The sequence below is a fragment of the Pelobates fuscus genome, chromosome 12 (genome assembly GCF_036172605.1).
Source record: "Pelobates fuscus isolate aPelFus1 chromosome 12, aPelFus1.pri, whole genome shotgun sequence".
In the NCBI taxonomy this organism is placed as follows: Eukaryota; Metazoa; Chordata; class Amphibia; order Anura; family Pelobatidae; genus Pelobates; species Pelobates fuscus.
The window spans coordinates 5217888-5235123 of NC_086328.1; the positions used below are offsets into that span (position 1 = coordinate 5217888).

Below are 17236 nucleotides of genomic sequence, written 5' to 3' on the forward strand. Positions count from 1 at the left end.
TACACTCAGATACATTACTGGGAGTATTATTACTGTGGAGCTCTGTTATACACTCAGACACATTACTGGGAGTATTATTGCTGTGGAGCTCTGTTATTCACTCAGACACATTACTGGGAGTATTATTGATGTGGAGCTCTGTTATACACTCAGACACATTACTGGGAGTATTATTGCTGTGGAGCTCTGTTATACACTCAGACACATTGCTGGGAGTATTATTGCTGTGGAGCTCTGTTATACACTCAGACACATTACTGGGAGTATTATTGCTGTGGAGCTCTGTTATACACTCAGACACATTACTGGGAGTATTATTGCTGTGGAGCTCTGTGATACACTCAGACACATTACTGGGAGTATTATTGCTGTGGAGCTCTGGTATACACTCAGACACATTACTGGGAGTATTATTACTGTGGAGCTCTGTTATACACTAAGCCACATTACTGGGAGTATTATTGCTGTGGAGCTCTGTTATACAGTCAGACATTACTGGGAGTATTATTACTGTGGAGCTCTGTGATACACAGACACATTACTGGGAGTATTATTGCTGTGGGGCTCTGTTATACACTGAGACACATTACTGGGAGTATTATTGCCGTGAAGCTCTGTTATACACTCAGACACATTACTGGGAGTATTATTGCTGTGGAGCTCTGTTATACACTCAGATACATTACTGGGAGTATTATTACTGTGGAGCTCTGTTATACACTCAGACACATTACTGGGAGTATTATTGCTGTGGAGCTCTGTTATTCACTCAGACACATTACTGGGAGTATTATTGATGTGGAGCTCTGTTATACACTCAGACACATTACTGGGAGTATTATTGCTGTGGAGCTCTGTTATACACTCAGACACATTGCTGGGAGTATTATTGCTGTGGAGCTCTGTTATACACTCAGACACATTACTGGGAGTATTATTGCTGTGGAGCTCTGTTATACACTCAGACACATTACTGGGAGTATTATTATTGTGGAGCTCTGTAATACACTCAGACACATTACTGGGAGTATTATTACTGTGGAGCTCTGTTATATACTCAGACACATTACTGGGAGTATTATTGCTGTGGAGCTCTGTTATACACTCAGACACATTACTGGGAGTAATATTGCTGTGGAGCTCTGTTATACACTCAGACACAGTACTGGGAGTATTATTGCTGTGGAGCTGTGTTATACACTCAGACTCATTACTAGGAGTAGTATTGCTGTGGAGCTCTGTTATACACTCAGACACATTACTGGGAGTATTATTGCTGTGGAGCTCTGTTATACACTCAGACACGTTACTGGGAGTATTATTGCTGGGGAGCTCTGTTATACACTCAGACACATTACTGGGAGTATTATTGCTGTGGAGCTCTGTTATACACTCAGACACATTACTGGGAGTAGTATTGCTGTGGAGCTCTGTTATACACTCAGACACATTACTGGGAGTATTATTGCTGTGGAGCTCTGTGATACACTCAGACACATTACTGGGAGTATTATTGCTGTGGAGCTCTGGTATACACTCAGACACATTACTGGGAGTATTATTACTGTGGAGCTCTGTTATACACTAAGCCACATTACTGGGAGTATTATTGCTGTGGAGCTCTGTTATACAGTCAGACATTACTGGGAGTATTATTACTGTGGAGCTCTGTGATACACAGACACATTACTGGGAGTATTATTGCTGTGGGGCTCTGTTATACACTGAGACACATTACTGGGAGTATTATTGCCGTGAAGCTCTGTTATACACTCAGACACATTACTGGGAGTATTATTGCTGTGGAGCTCTGTTATACACTCAGATACATTACTGGGAGTATTATTACTGTGGAGCTCTGTTATACACTCAGACACATTACTGGGAGTATTATTGCTGTGGAGCTCTGTTATTCACTCAGACACATTACTGGGAGTATTATTGATGTGGAGCTCTGTTATACACTCAGACACATTACTGGGAGTATTATTGCTGTGGAGCTCTGTTATACACTCAGACACATTGCTGGGAGTATTATTGCTGTGGAGCTCTGTTATACACTCAGACACATTACTGGGAGTATTATTGCTGTGGAGCTCTGTTATACACTCAGACACATTACTGGGAGTATTATTATTGTGGAGCTCTGTTATACACTCAGACACATTACTGGGAGTATTATTACTGTGGAGCTCTGTTATATACTCAGACACATTACTGGGAGTATTATTGCTGTGGAGCTCTGTTATACACTCAGACACATTACTGGGAGTAATATTGCTGTGGAGCTCTGTTATACACTCAGACACAGTACTGGGAGTATTATTGCTGTGGAGCTGTGTTATACACTCAGACTCATTACTAGGAGTAGTATTGCTGTGGAGCTCTGTTATACACTCAGACACATTACTGGGAGTATTATTGCTGTGGAGCTCTGTTATACACTCAGACACGTTACTGGGAGTATTATTGCTGGGGAGCTCTGTTATACACTCAGACACATTACTGGGAGTATTATTGCTGTGGAGCTCTGTTATACACTCAGACACATTACTGGGAGTAGTATTGCTGTGGAGCTCTGTTATACACTCAGACACATTACTGGGAGTATTATTGCTGTGGAGCTCTGTGATACACTCAGACACATTACTGGGAGTATTATTGCTGTGGAGCTCTGGTATACACTCAGACACATTACTGGGAGTATTATTACTGTGGAGCTCTGTTATACACTAAGCCACATTACTGGGAGTATTATTGCTGTGGAGCTCTGTTATACAGTCAGACATTACTGGGAGTATTATTACTGTGGAGCTCTGTGATACACAGACACATTACTGGGAGTATTATTGCTGTGGGGCTCTGTTATACACTGAGACACATTACTGGGAGTATTATTGCCGTGAAGCTCTGTTATACACTCAGACACATTACTGGGAGTATTATTGCTGTGGAGCTCTGTTATACACTCAGATACATTACTGGGAGTATTATTACTGTGGAGCTCTGTTATACACTCAGACACATTACTGGGAGTATTATTGCTGTGGAGCTCTGTTATTCCCTCAGACACATTACTGGGAGTATTATTGATGTGGAGCTCTGTTATACACTCAGACACATTACTGGGAGTATTATTGCTGTGGAGCTCTGTTATACACTCAGACACATTACTGGGAGTATTATTGCTGTGGAGCTCTGTTATACACTCAGACACATTACTGGGAGTATTATTGCTGTGGAGCTCTGTTATACACTCAGACACATTACTGGGAGTATTATTATTGTGGAGCTCTGTTATACACTCAGACACATTACTGGGAGTATTATTGCTGTGGAGCTCTGTTATACACTCAGACACATTACTGGGAGTATTATTACTGTGGAGCTCTGTTATACACTCAGACACATTACTGGGAGTATTATTGCTGTGGAGCTCTGTTATACACTCAGACACATTACTGGGAGTATTATTACTGTGGAGCTCTGTTATACACTCAGACACATTACTGGGAGTATTATTGCTGTGGAGCTCTGTTATACACTCAGACACATTACTGGGAGTATTATTACTGTGGAGCTCTGTTATACACTCAGACACATTACTGGGAGTATTATTGCTGTGGAGCTCTGTTATACACTCAGACACATTACTGGGAGTATTATTACTGTGGAGCTCTGTTATACACTCAGACACATTACTGGGAGTATTATTGCTGTGGAGCTCTGTTATACACTCAGACACATTACTGGGAGTATTATTGCTGTGGGGCTCTGTTATACACTCAGACACATTACTGGGAGTATTAGTGCTGTGGAGCAATACACGCAGACACACCAACATTATGGAGCTCCTAGAAAAGGGGAACATTAGGAGAGGACAGAGGGATTTGGGCTCAAAATAGGGACTGTGCATCTTAAACAGGGACACTTTAAATTGGGTAATAGTGACAACCCCTGGATGTTGGGCTAAGGTAACATCCCCAGGACGTACTTGAAAACCAGAGTAATCTGAATGTACTTTTCCTGGTTAAATACTTTGTTATTATGTATCACCATAAACACTACAATGTGCAGTGGTTTTGGTGCTTGGACTGTACACCGCTCAATATGGATTGTGAATATTTGACTCTATAACGTCCTCCTGATCAGCTGTGGATAGCCTCTGAAACTCACTTTGAAATCTCATTTTGTAAATAGCCCTGTTAACGTTTGTTTTCCTGTTGCCCCAGGGCTGTGCCAGGGCATGGATCCCTATGAACAGGATAGCCGGTGTCTCCGGTCCCACCGCGATTTAACTGATGGGAGCTGATAGTCCACACTAATACTTTAGGACAGACACGTGGTAACAAGTTGTGTATTTATTCAGAACCTGGTTTGATCATTCCAACCATCCTGAGTTGGCTTGTTTGTGCCTCGTTCATGGTTTAATCCCACCTTCTATCAGATTTCCGTCTCTCTAGGTTCATTTACTTTGTGAATCACAGGTATTTCCTGCTCACCCGGTATCTGTCTGCGGATCCTTACAGTTTCTATTTAGGGTAAATACCTGATGAAAGTAAAACAATTTGAAACACGGAAACCAGCCAATTTCATAAAATTCACCCTCAGCCTCGTTACAACATCCATGACTGGAGGCCGGTGTCTTTCTCTCTAATTACGTACATTGACACTCGATATCGAATAGGATTCTCAGTGTCCGCTTATATAGGGTTATTCAGAGCCAATTTCACATTTAAGACCAGAGTAGCCAAACAAAGTGTAGCTCACTCACAATTATTCCAATTTGGCTACTTTTACCTTACATTTTACATTCACTTTGAATTTTCACATCAGTGAATATGCTCAGATAGCGATCTGCGTGGAATCTGCGTTAAGGGGTTAATTGGATAAACAAATAAATATATACACAGTTATATGTGAATGTTCGGGCATCGCTGACCAAAATATATAGCTTGCTGATTTATAACACAAACTTAACGTATTTCTGCAAATTTAAATACACAGTTACTATTTATTGCTGGAATTTAACTGATTGAAAAAGAAACGTAGCAGTAACCATGACATTTGTTGAACGCAGAGGCCGTATTAAAGGTGTACTGTCTCTTTTAGAGTCCGTGTTTTTACATAGTGACACGTACACTTGTGTGGAAGTGGTGGAGTGGGGACCAAACCGAAAGAAATAAACATCGCTCTATTATTAAATGATGTCATCAGCTATCTCGACCAATTGGAAATGGCGGGGAAAACAATTGCGAAAGATTAGCAGTTACATGAGACAAACTAGTCCCTGCTTTGTCCTTTAACCCCTTAAGGACACATGACATTGTATTCCAGAAGTTTGGTCCTTAAGGGGTTAAATGTACTGGAATTCCAAAGAAATTTAAACTGTAAGTGAATTCAAAATTAATTTCAAATTTAGGGCTAAAACAACTGAACTGGGAAAATTCTCCAAGTCACCTTTACGTCCAGATTAGCTACTTTGGTCTAACATTTGAACTTCACTTTAAATTCTCGACAGTTCTCACTGTAGTCAATGATCCTGGAGCAAAGTCCGAAACACAAAGCAAACACATAAATGTTGATTTAAAGGAGAGTCTTCTGCAGGAAGTGACGCGGCGCACACAGCATTTCATAGGAATATTCCATTTTTGAAAAATGCCATATTTTCCTTTTATATATTTATAAATTATATTGAAATTTCTCTTCCAGCACATGCTATTCTCAGTTCCATACTTTACGATGGACACTGTTACAGTTTTCTCTGACACCTTTTGGAGCCTTTAGAAAACATGGCTGTCACAGGAAGATTCATACGTTTAACGAGCAGTCAATGATAAAAAAAATTAGTGGAAAATAATATGAATAAAAAATGTTTTCATTACATCAAGATTATTCCTGGATTATTTTGCCTCCTCATTATTCCCTGATATAGGAATAACGTGCCTGCTGGATCTGATCTCATTAGCCACTAGGCTATCTTGTTACACTAATAATATTGCCCCCTATACTGAGTAACAATGGCTGATACTTCCTATAGCCTCAATATTGCCCCTATACTGAGTAACAATGGCTGATACTTCCTATAACCTCAATATTGCCCCTATACTGAGTAACAATGGCTGATACTTCCTATAATCTCAATATTGCCCCCTATACTGAGTAACAATGGCTGATACTTCCTATAATCTCAATATTGCCCCTATACTGAGTAACAATGGCTGATACTTCCTATAGTCTCAATATTGCCCCTATACTGAGTAACAATGGCTGATACTTCCTATAGCCTCAATATTGCCCCTTATACTGAGTAACAATGGCTGATACTTCCTATAGCCTCAATATTGCCCCTATACTGAGTAACAATGGCTGATACTTCCTATAGTCTCAATATTGCCCCTATACTGAGTAACAATGGCTGATACTTCCTATAGCCTCAATATTGCCCCTTATACTGAGTAACAATGGCTGATACTTCCTATAACCTCAATATTGCCCCTTACACTGAGTAACAATGGCTGATACTTCCTATAGCCTCAATATTGCCCCTTATACTGAGTAACAATGGCTGATACTTCCTATAGCCTCAATATTGCCCCTTATACTGAGTAACAATGGCTGATACTTCCTATAACCTCAATATTGCCCCTTATACTGAGTAACAATGGCTGATACTTCCTATAGCCTCAACATTGCCCCTTATACTGAGTAACAATGGCTGATACTTCCTATAACCTCAATATTGCCCCTTATACTGAGTAACAATGGCTGATACTTCCTATAGCCTCAATATTGCCCCTATACTGAGTAACAATGGCTGATACTTCCTATAGCCTCAATGTTGCCCCTATACTGAGTAACAATGGCTGATACTTCCTATAGCCTCAATATTGCCCCTATACTGACTAACAATGGCTGATACCTCCTATAGCCTCAATATTGCCCCTATACTGAGTAACAATGGCTGATACTTCCTATAACCTCAATATTGCCCCTATACTGAGTAACAATGGCTGATACTTCCTATAGTCTCAATATTGCCCCTATACTGAGTAACAATGGCTGATACTTCCTATAGCCTCAATATTGCCCCTTATACTGAGTAACAATGGCTGATACTTCCTATAGCCTCAATATTGCCCCTATACTGAGTAACAATGGCTGATACTTCCTATAGCCTCAATATTGCCCCTATACTGAGTAACAATGGCTGATACTTCCTATAGCCTCAATATTGCCCCTATACTGAGTAACAATGGCTGATACTTCCTATAGTCTCAATATTGCCCCTTATACTGAGTAACAATGGCTGATACTTCCTATAATCTCAATATTGCCCCTTATACTGAGTAACAATGGCTGATACTTCCTATAGCCTCAATATTGCCCCTTATACTGAGTAACAATGGCTGATACTTCCTATAATCTCAATATTGCCCCTATACTGAGTAACAATGGCTGATACTTCCTATAGCCTCAGTACTGCCCCTTATACTGAGTAACAATGGCTGATACTTCCTATAGCCTCAATATTGCCCCTTATACTGAGTAACAATGGCTGATACTTCCTATAATCTCAATATTGCCCCTATACTGAGTAACAATGGCTGATACTTCCTATAGCCTCAGTACTGCCCCTTATACTGAGTAACAATGGCTGATACTTCCTATAGTCTCAATATTGCCCCTTATACTGAGTAACAATGGCTGATACCTCCTATAGCCTCAATATTGCCCCTTATACTGAGTAACAATGGCTGATACTTCCTATAGCCTCAATATTGCCCCTATACTGAGTAACAATGGCTGATACTTCCTATAGCCTCAGTACTGCCCCTTATACTGAGTAACAATGGCTGATACTTCCTATAGCCTCAATATTGCCCCTATACTGAGTAACAATGGCTGATACTTCCTATAGCCTCAGTACTGCCCCTTATACTGAGTAACAATGGCTGATACTTCCTATAGCCTCAATATTGCCCCTATACTGAGTAACAATGGCTAATACTTCCTATAGCCTCAATATTGCCCCTATACTGAGTAACAATGGCTGATACTTCCTATAGCCTCAGTACTGCCCCTATACTGAGTAACAATGGCTGATACTTCCTATAGCCTCAATATTGCCCCTTATACTGAGTAACAATGGCTGATACTTCCTATAGCCTCAATATTGCCCCTATACTGAGTAACAATGGCTGATACTTCCTATAGCCTCAATATTGCCCCTATACTGAGTAACAATGGCTGATACTTCCTATAGCCTCAATATTGCCCCTTATACTGAGTAACAATGGCTGATACTTCCTATAGCCTCAATATTGCCCCTTATACTGAGTAACAATGGCTGATACTTCCTATAGCCTCAATATTGCCCCTTATACTGAGTAACAATGGCTGATACTTCCTATAGCCTCAATATTGCCCCTTATACTGAGTAACAATGGCTGATACTTCCTATAGTCTCAATATTGCCCCTTATACTGAGTAACAATGGCTGATACTTCCTATAGCCTCAATATTGCCCCTATACTGAGTAACAATGGCTGATACGTCCTATAACCTCAATATTGCCCCTTATACTGAGTAACAATGGCTGATACTTCCTATAGCCTCAATATTGCCCCTTATACTGAGTAATAATGGCTGGTACTTCCTATAACCTCAATATTTCCCCTATACTGAGTAACAATGGCTGATACTTCCTATAATCTCAATATTGCCCCTTATACTGAGTAACAATGGCTGATACTTTCTATAACCTCAATATTGCCCCTATACTGAGTAACAATGGCTGATACTTCCTATAGCCTCAATATTGCCCCTTATACTGAGTAACAATGGCTGATACTTCCTATAATCTCAATATTGCCCCTTATACTGAGTAACAATGGCTGATACTTCCTATAGCCTCAATATTGCCCCTTATACTGAGTAACAATGGCTGATACCTCCTATAGCCTCAGTACTGCCCCTTATACTGAGTAACAATGGCTGATACTTCATATAGCCTCAATATTGCCCCTTACACTGAGTAACAATGGCTGATACTTCCTATAGCCTCAATATTGCCCCTTATACTGAGTAACAATGGCTGATACTTCCTATAGCCTCAATATTGCCCCTATACTGAGTAACAATGGCTGATACTTCCTATAGCCTCAATATTGCCCCGTATACTGAGTAACAATGGCTGATACTTCCTATAGCCTCAATATTGCCCCTATACTGAGTAACAATGGCTGATACTTCCTATAGCCTCAATATTGCCCCTTATACTGAGTAACAATGGCTGATACTTCCTATAGCCTCAATATTGCCCCTTATACTGAGTAACAATGGCTGATACTTCCTATAGTCTCAATATTGCCCCTTATACTGAGTAACAATGGCTGATACCTCCTATAGCCTCAATATTGCCCCTTATACTGAGTAACAATGGCTGATACTTCCTATAGCCTCAATATTGCCCCTATACTGAGTAACAATGGCTGATACTTCCTATAGACTCAGTACTGCCCCTTATACTGAGTAACAATGGCTGATACTTCCTATAGCCTCAATATTGCCCCTATACTGAGTAACAATGGCTGATACTTCCTATAGCCTCAGTACTGCCCCTTATACTGAGTAACAATGGCTGATACTTCCTATAGCCTCAATATTGCCCCTATACTGAGTAACAATGGCTAATACTTCCTATAGCCTCAATATTGCCCCTATACTGAGTAACAATGGCTGATACTTCCTATAGCCTCAGTACTGCCCCTATACTGAGTAACAATGGCTGATACTTCCTATAGCCTCAATATTGCCCCTTATACTGAGTAACAATGGCTGATACTTCCTATAGCCTCAATATTGCCCCTATACTGAGTAACAATGGCTGATACTTCCTATAGCCTCAATATTGCCCCTATACTGAGTAACAATGGCTGATACTTCCTATAGCCTCAATATTGCCCCTTATACTGAGTAACAATGGCTGATACTTCCTATAGCCTCAATATTGCCCCTTATACTGAGTAACAATGGCTGATACTTCCTATAGCCTCAATATTGCCCCTTATACTGAGTAACAATGGCTGATACTTCCTATAATCTCAATATTGCCCCTTATACTGAGTAACAATGGCTGATACTTCCTATAGCCTCAATATTGCCCCTATACTGAGTAACAATGGCTGATACGTCCTATAACCTCAATATTGCCCCTTATACTGATTAACAATGGCTGATACTTCCTATAGCCTCAATATTGCCCCTTATACTGAGTAATAATGGCTGGTACTTCCTATAACCTCAATATTTCCCCTATACTGAGTAACAATGGCTGATACTTCCTATAATCTCAATATTGCCCCTTATACTGAGTAACAATGGCTGATACTTTCTATAACCTCAATATTGCCCCTATACTGAGTAACAATGGCTGATACTTCCTATAGCCTCAATATTGCCCCTTATACTGAGTAACAATGGCTGATACTTCCTATAATCTCAATATTGCCCCTTATACTGAGTAACAATGGCTGATACTTCCTATAGCCTCAATATTGCCCCTTATACTGAGTAACAATGGCTGATACCTCCTATAGCCTCAGTACTGCCCCTTATACTGAGTAACAATGGCTGATACTTCATATAGCCTCAATATTGCCCCTTACACTGAGTAACAATGGCTGATACTTCCTATAGCCTCAATATTGCCCCTTATACTGAGTAACAATGGCTGATACTTCCTATAGCCTCAATATTGCCCCTATACTGAGTAACAATGGCTGATACTTCCTATAGCCTCAATATTGCCCCGTATACTGAGTAACAATGGCTGATACTTCCTATAGCCTCAATATTGCCCCTATACTGAGTAACAATGGCTGATACTTCCTATAGCCTCAATATTGCCCCTTATACTGAGTAACAATGGCTGATACTTCCTATAGCCTCAATATTGCCCCTTATACTGAGTAACAATGGCTGATACTTCCTATAGTCTCAATATTGCCCCTTATACTGAGTAACAATGGCTGATACCTCCTATAGCCTCAATATTGCCCCTTATACTGAGTAACAATGGCTGATACTTCCTATAGCCTCAATATTGCCCCTATACTGAGTAACAATGGCTGATACTTCCTATAGCCTCAGTACTGCCCCTTATACTGAGTAACAATGGCTGATACTTCCTATAGCCTCAATATTGCCCCTATACTGAGTAACAATGGCTGATACTTCCTATAGCCTCAGTACTGCCCCTTATACTGAGTAACAATGGCTGATACTTCCTATAGCCTCAATATTGCCCCTATACTGAGTAACAATGGCTAATACTTCCTATAGCCTCAATATTGCCCCTATACTGAGTAACAATGGCTGATACTTCCTATAGCCTCAGTACTGCCCCTATACTGAGTAACAATGGCTGATACTTCCTATAGCCTCAATATTGCCCCTTATACTGAGTAACAATGGCTGATACTTCCTATAGCCTCAATATTGCCCCTATACTGAGTAACAATGGCTGATACTTCCTATAGCCTCAATATTGCCCCTATACTGAGTAACAATGGCTGATACTTCCTATAGCCTCAATATTGCCCCTTATACTGAGTAACAATGGCTGATACTTCCTATAGCCTCAATATTGCCCCTTATACTGAGTAACAATGGCTGATACTTCCTATAGCCTCAATATTGCCCCTTATACTGAGTAACAATGGCTGATACTTCCTATAGCCTCAATATTGCCCCTTATACTGAGTAACAATGGCTGATACTTCCTATAGTCTCAATATTGCCCCTTATACTGAGTAACAATGGCTGATACTTCCTATAGTCTCAATATTGCCCCTTATACTGAGTAACAATGGCTGATACATCTTATAGCCTCAATATTGCCCCTATACTGAGTAACAATGGCTGATACGTCCTATAACCTCAATATTGCCCCTTATACTGAGTAACAATGGCTGATACTTCCTATAGCCTCAATATTGCCCCTTATACTGAGTAATAATGGCTGGTACTTCCTATAACCTCAATATTTCCCCTATACTGAGTAACAATGGCTGATACTTCCTATAATCTCAATATTGCCCCTTATACTGAGTAACAATGGCTGATACTTTCTATAACCTCAATATTGCCCCTATACTGAGTAACAATGGCTGATACTTCCTATAGCCTCAATATTGCCCCTTATACTGAGTAACAATGGCTGATACTTCCTATAATCTCAATATTGCCCCTTATACTGAGTAACAATGGCTGATACTTCCTATAGCCTCAATATTGCCCCTATACTGAGTAACAATGGCTGATACTTCCTATAATCTCAATATTGCCCCTTATACTGAGTAACAATGGCTGATACTTCCTATAACCTCAATATTGCCCCTTATACTGAGTAACAATGGCTGATACTTCCTATAGCCTCAATATTGCCCCTTATACTGAGTAATAATGGCTGGTACTTCCTATAACCTCAATATTGCCCCTATACTGAGTAACAATGGCTGATACTTCCTATAACCTCAATATTGCCCCTTATACTGAGTAACAATGGCTGATACCTCCTATAGCCTCAGTACTGCCCCTTATACTGAGTAACAATGGCTGATACTTCATATAGCCTCAATATTGCCCCTTACACTGAGTAACAATGGCTGATACTTCCTATAGCCTCAATATTGCCCCTTATACTGAGTAACAATGGCTGATACTTCCTATAATCTCAATATTGCCCCTATACTGAGTAACAATGGCTGATACTTCCTATAGCCTCAATATTGCCCCTATACTGAGTAACAATGGCTGATACTTCCTATAACCTCAATATTGCCCCTTATACTGAGTAACAATGGCTGATACCTCCTATAGCCTCAGTACTGCCCCTTATACTGAGTAACAATGGCTGATACTTCATATAGCCTCAATATTGCCCCTTACACTGAGTAACAATGGCTGATACTTCCTATAGCCTCAATATTGCCCCTTATACTGAGTAACAATGGCTGATACTTCCTATAATCTCAATATTGCCCCTATACTGAGTAACAATGGCTGATACTTCCTATAGCCTCAGTACTGCCCCTTATACTGAGTAACAATGGCTGATACTTCCTATAGCCTCAATATTGCCCCTATACTGAGTAACAATGGCTGATACTTCCTATAGCCTCAATATTGCCCCTTATACTGAGTAACAATGGCTGATACCTCCTATAGCCTCAGTACTGCCCCCTGGAGTGATGGGCAGGGACTGAAACCATCGCAGTGTCTGTGACTCAGTGATACCTGCTCCCAGGTGAGTGCCAGTCCCTGTGAGTGGGAGTGATCGCCCTGATACTAATTTCAGTCCTAGTTTGGAGATCAGGGAGGGGGAGGGTCAGCCTTTACCCCTCCCAGGACTGAGCCTTTTAATGTTACCTGGCTCCTGGCCGCGCCCAGTATAAGCAGTCACAGGCTGGGATCCGGGCAAGGAGCACTCACTGATACATTGTATCCTAACTAACCGGGACACTCCAGGGCAGCCAGCTCATTACTCCGGACACCTACCGGCTCTTACCAACCCATGTCCCCAGCGGGGATGAAGAAACACCGGAACCCCCCTGGATCGCTCGTCCTGCTCTTCCTAACTTTACAGGTTAGTACTCTTTCACTTACCTACAAATTAACCACATGAGAGCACCTGTAATACCTAACTACCCAGAAACTGCCCCCCTGTGAGTGCCATGAGAGCACCTGTAACATCCAGCTACCCTGAAACTGCCCCCTGTGAGTGCCATGAGAGCACCTGTAACATCCAGCTACCCTGAAACTGCCCACTGTGAGTGCCATGAGAGCACCTGTAACATCCAGCTACCCTGAAACTGCCCACTGTGAGTGCCATGAGAGCACCTGTAACATCCAGCTACCCTGAAACTGCCCACTGTGAGTGCCATGAGAGCACCTGTAACATCCAGCTACCCTGAAACTGCCCACTGTGAGTGCCATGAGAGCACCTGTAACATCCAGCTACCCTGAAACTGCCCACTGTGAGTGCCATGAGAGCACCTGTAAGACTTTACTAGAAACTGCACTGCATGAGAACACCTGTAATACCCAACTGCCCCATGTGAGTGCCATGAGAGCACCTATAACATCCAGCTACCCTGAAAGTGAGTGCCATTGGGGTTTAGTGAAATATCTGAAGTATTTTATTGAAAGAGTTGCGGGTGCATGGAATTGCATTCCAGTAGAGGTGGTAGAGGCAATAAAAGAAGGCTTGGGAGAGGCATTTTTGTACTGAGCAGGTAATTAAACTGTGCCAGTGACTCTTGTGAAAAGGAATGGGCAGACTATACAGCTGATTGCTTTACCTTAATCACAATTATTGTTTTCAGGGTCTGTCAAATCCTAAAATTATTTTAAAACCAGTTTAGTTCTGGTAACTAGTTTAGGATTAAACCCCTATGTAAAATGGGGTAATTTACTATTCCACTGAGCACCATGGATTAATAAAACCCAGGAGACCTGATTAGGGACTTCCCTGGGGATCGTGACTAATTCTATTTTAATGGCAGGTCACTGGAGGTCTGACGGCATGGCTAATATGTGGCAGTACTGGATTCACCCAGGAAGACTATTATTTCACCGTGCCAAGGAAATTAAAAGAGAGTACTGTGATTGGACGAGGTAAGGCCTGGTATTGTTTAATATATTGCACCAATTATTGGGGTGGGAGGTAATTGTGGCCAGAATTGCTTTCATCGGTTTATCTCGGAGGCTCAATGGCACCCTTGAGTAAATCATTCACATTCTTTGCTAAAATGATTGTGTTTGGACTCTTCCTGACATCAATGTTATCTGATAATTAGTGGTCTTTATCCTGACTTCCAGCTTGTTTGCTGCCCAGGGGGGTATCGGTATCCCTTTGGGAGGAACAGATCAAACAAGTCATTCACTTTGGTGTAAAATGATAGCCCGGGACATGTGTACTTACTTACAGAAAATCCCACTGGAATATAAATAACTCAGGACTCGGAATTCCCACTAGCCATTGGCGAGTGAAAATCTAGCCCTGGAGGGTATGCCATGGCTTTCAGTGGCAAGTAACTTTTAAGGCCTGGCCAATAGCACATTAAGCTATATATATCTCTACTCGCCAATGGCTAGTGTGACTTCTGAGTCCTGAGTTATTTATATTGCAGTGGGATTTTCCGTGAGTGTTTGTTTATTGGAGTACTCTGAATTGGACAATAAAACTTGCTGCTTATTCAGAAAGAGAAACTCCCTTTTTAACCAGTGTAATTGGTAGACTTATTATACTTGTTTCGGTTTTGCTGACTCCAAGTTTGCTTTGATAATTCTCCCTCGACATGCTGAAAGCGGCTATTCTCTCCCAGCTCGGCTCTTTACAGGTGCCAATCACACCTTGGAATCCTAGATGCATTAATATAGGCCTTCTGGCAGCACACACATTATAGGACATGACAATCCTACCCCCTCTTCTTTCCACATCATGTTTGGGTGGATTGGAGGGGGGGGTAATATGAGGGGAGCCAGGTTAATGTAGAAAGTCTCTGTATTATATTTAATGATTCCTTGAAAGTGGAAATATAGATTGTTCATACAAAGCTGCTCGATAATCAGGATTGGCAGATGTCAAATATAACAGTTTAAAATGGAAAAATGTTTCTGGTATTGTCAGAATTCTTGGAGGTTGTTCCAGTCCTTTCGCAGTGTCAGCACGTTGGCTCTCGGCGCTGTACATTACTCATGGGGTAATGGGTAAGCGTTGGCTATAATGGGTACGCTATATAAGGCGGCCTGGCCTGCCTACCTTGGACATGGCGACCGTCCGTTAAGTCATCAGGAATCTAAGTGGTTCAAATGATCCGCTTCGGATGCCGCCATTTTACAAGCAGGCTTTGGCCAAAAGTTAGCTCTTGGGTATATTCTATAAAAAGCAACATGGCTGCCAATTAGCCATATATTGAGAAATCTGGTTATAGCCCTGGGAGATTGCTGAAGGGGAGGGTAAAATATACAGCAGTAAGCTCCATTGTAAGCTCTGTTACTGGGCTAATGATTTCTTGTATAATGGGGGGAGAGAAAATAGATTTAAATGGAATGGAACATCCCATATGCTTTATGGTAAATGTAAATACCTTGTGCACACTCCTTTCTGTACACCTTCCTTTGCTCCAGGCCTTTTGTTGTGTGAGTTAAGATAGACTTGTCATCACAGGCCTGCTCCTTTCCTGGGGGGAGGGGGTGGGGGGGGGGGGGGGGCAGGATTTTATAATGTTAATTGCGAAATCCTGTTACACAACATTCCTTTATCCTGGGGGTAATGGACTGAAAGCCATGTCTAGTCCATTCTAGGATCCCAGCCCTTACCATCCATGTAGATCCATACTGGCCATGCTCTCTTATATGAGCTATATGTGGGATCTACGCTGCTGTATATGTTGGAGCCTTCTAAATATTGTAAACAATGCCTCTGAGGGATTATTGTACCCCCCCTTGTTGCCCTTCCTACTGTGTTTTTATCCCATCTCCTCTAGACTAAGTTGTTTTGAGCAGAGGCCTCATTAACCTATTGTTCCTGTAGCATTTTGTAAATGTCCCCCTTTTTAAATATTGTAAAGAGCTGCGTAATTGGTGTATAAATGCCGATAATAAAAATAATAGCGGGAATGATTAAATTACTTTACTACTTAAAAAAACAAAAACTACGAGATTAATTGCTGCATCGTATTCATTTTTCTGAATCTTCTGGTTAGCAATGAAATCTAATCATTATGTAGTTGTTTCAATCCAATTGCAGTGTTTTGTGTGATGTTATACAGAGAATATCGGGGTCCTACTCACTAAGCTGGGATGATGTTTTTCCAGTCCTGTGTTAATGTGTTCAATCTCAAGTCAGCATTACCGTTCTCCAGAATGTCAATATTCGTCCATAATTAGATCTGAAACCACCTCGATCTCCACATTATCAGCATAGCGTTCCCTTATGGGAAGTATTTTCTGTCTAATTATATTTATTTATTTGTTGTCAGTCTTTAATTTCTGTGCTAGCGCAATACAGAACAGTTTCCGATAATGTGCGTGATAACATAGAATATTGTGGTATAAACCATTTTAGTGATGAAACCGATATACAGTGCTCTGCGCATAGACGGGTAATCTTTTCTGTTTCATTTGTGTAGTCTGTCTACATCCTGGTTTACTGTATAAGCTATTT

At 41.1% G+C, this 17236-nt stretch overlaps 1 protein-coding gene across 1 annotated transcript in view; it reads left to right on the top strand.

Annotated features, from left to right (window-relative positions):
- Positions 1-13365: 13365 nt before the first annotated feature.
- Positions 13366-17236, top strand: part of LOC134578754 (cadherin-1-like) — a 32201-nt gene continuing 28330 nt past the window's right edge. Inside the window, exons 1-2 of the mRNA XM_063437786.1 lie at positions 13366-13651; positions 14571-14682. Of these exons, the coding sequence (XP_063293856.1) occupies positions 13580-13651; positions 14571-14682 (184 nt within the window). The 5' untranslated portion in view covers positions 13366-13579. The remainder of the gene's footprint in view (positions 13652-14570; positions 14683-17236) is intronic.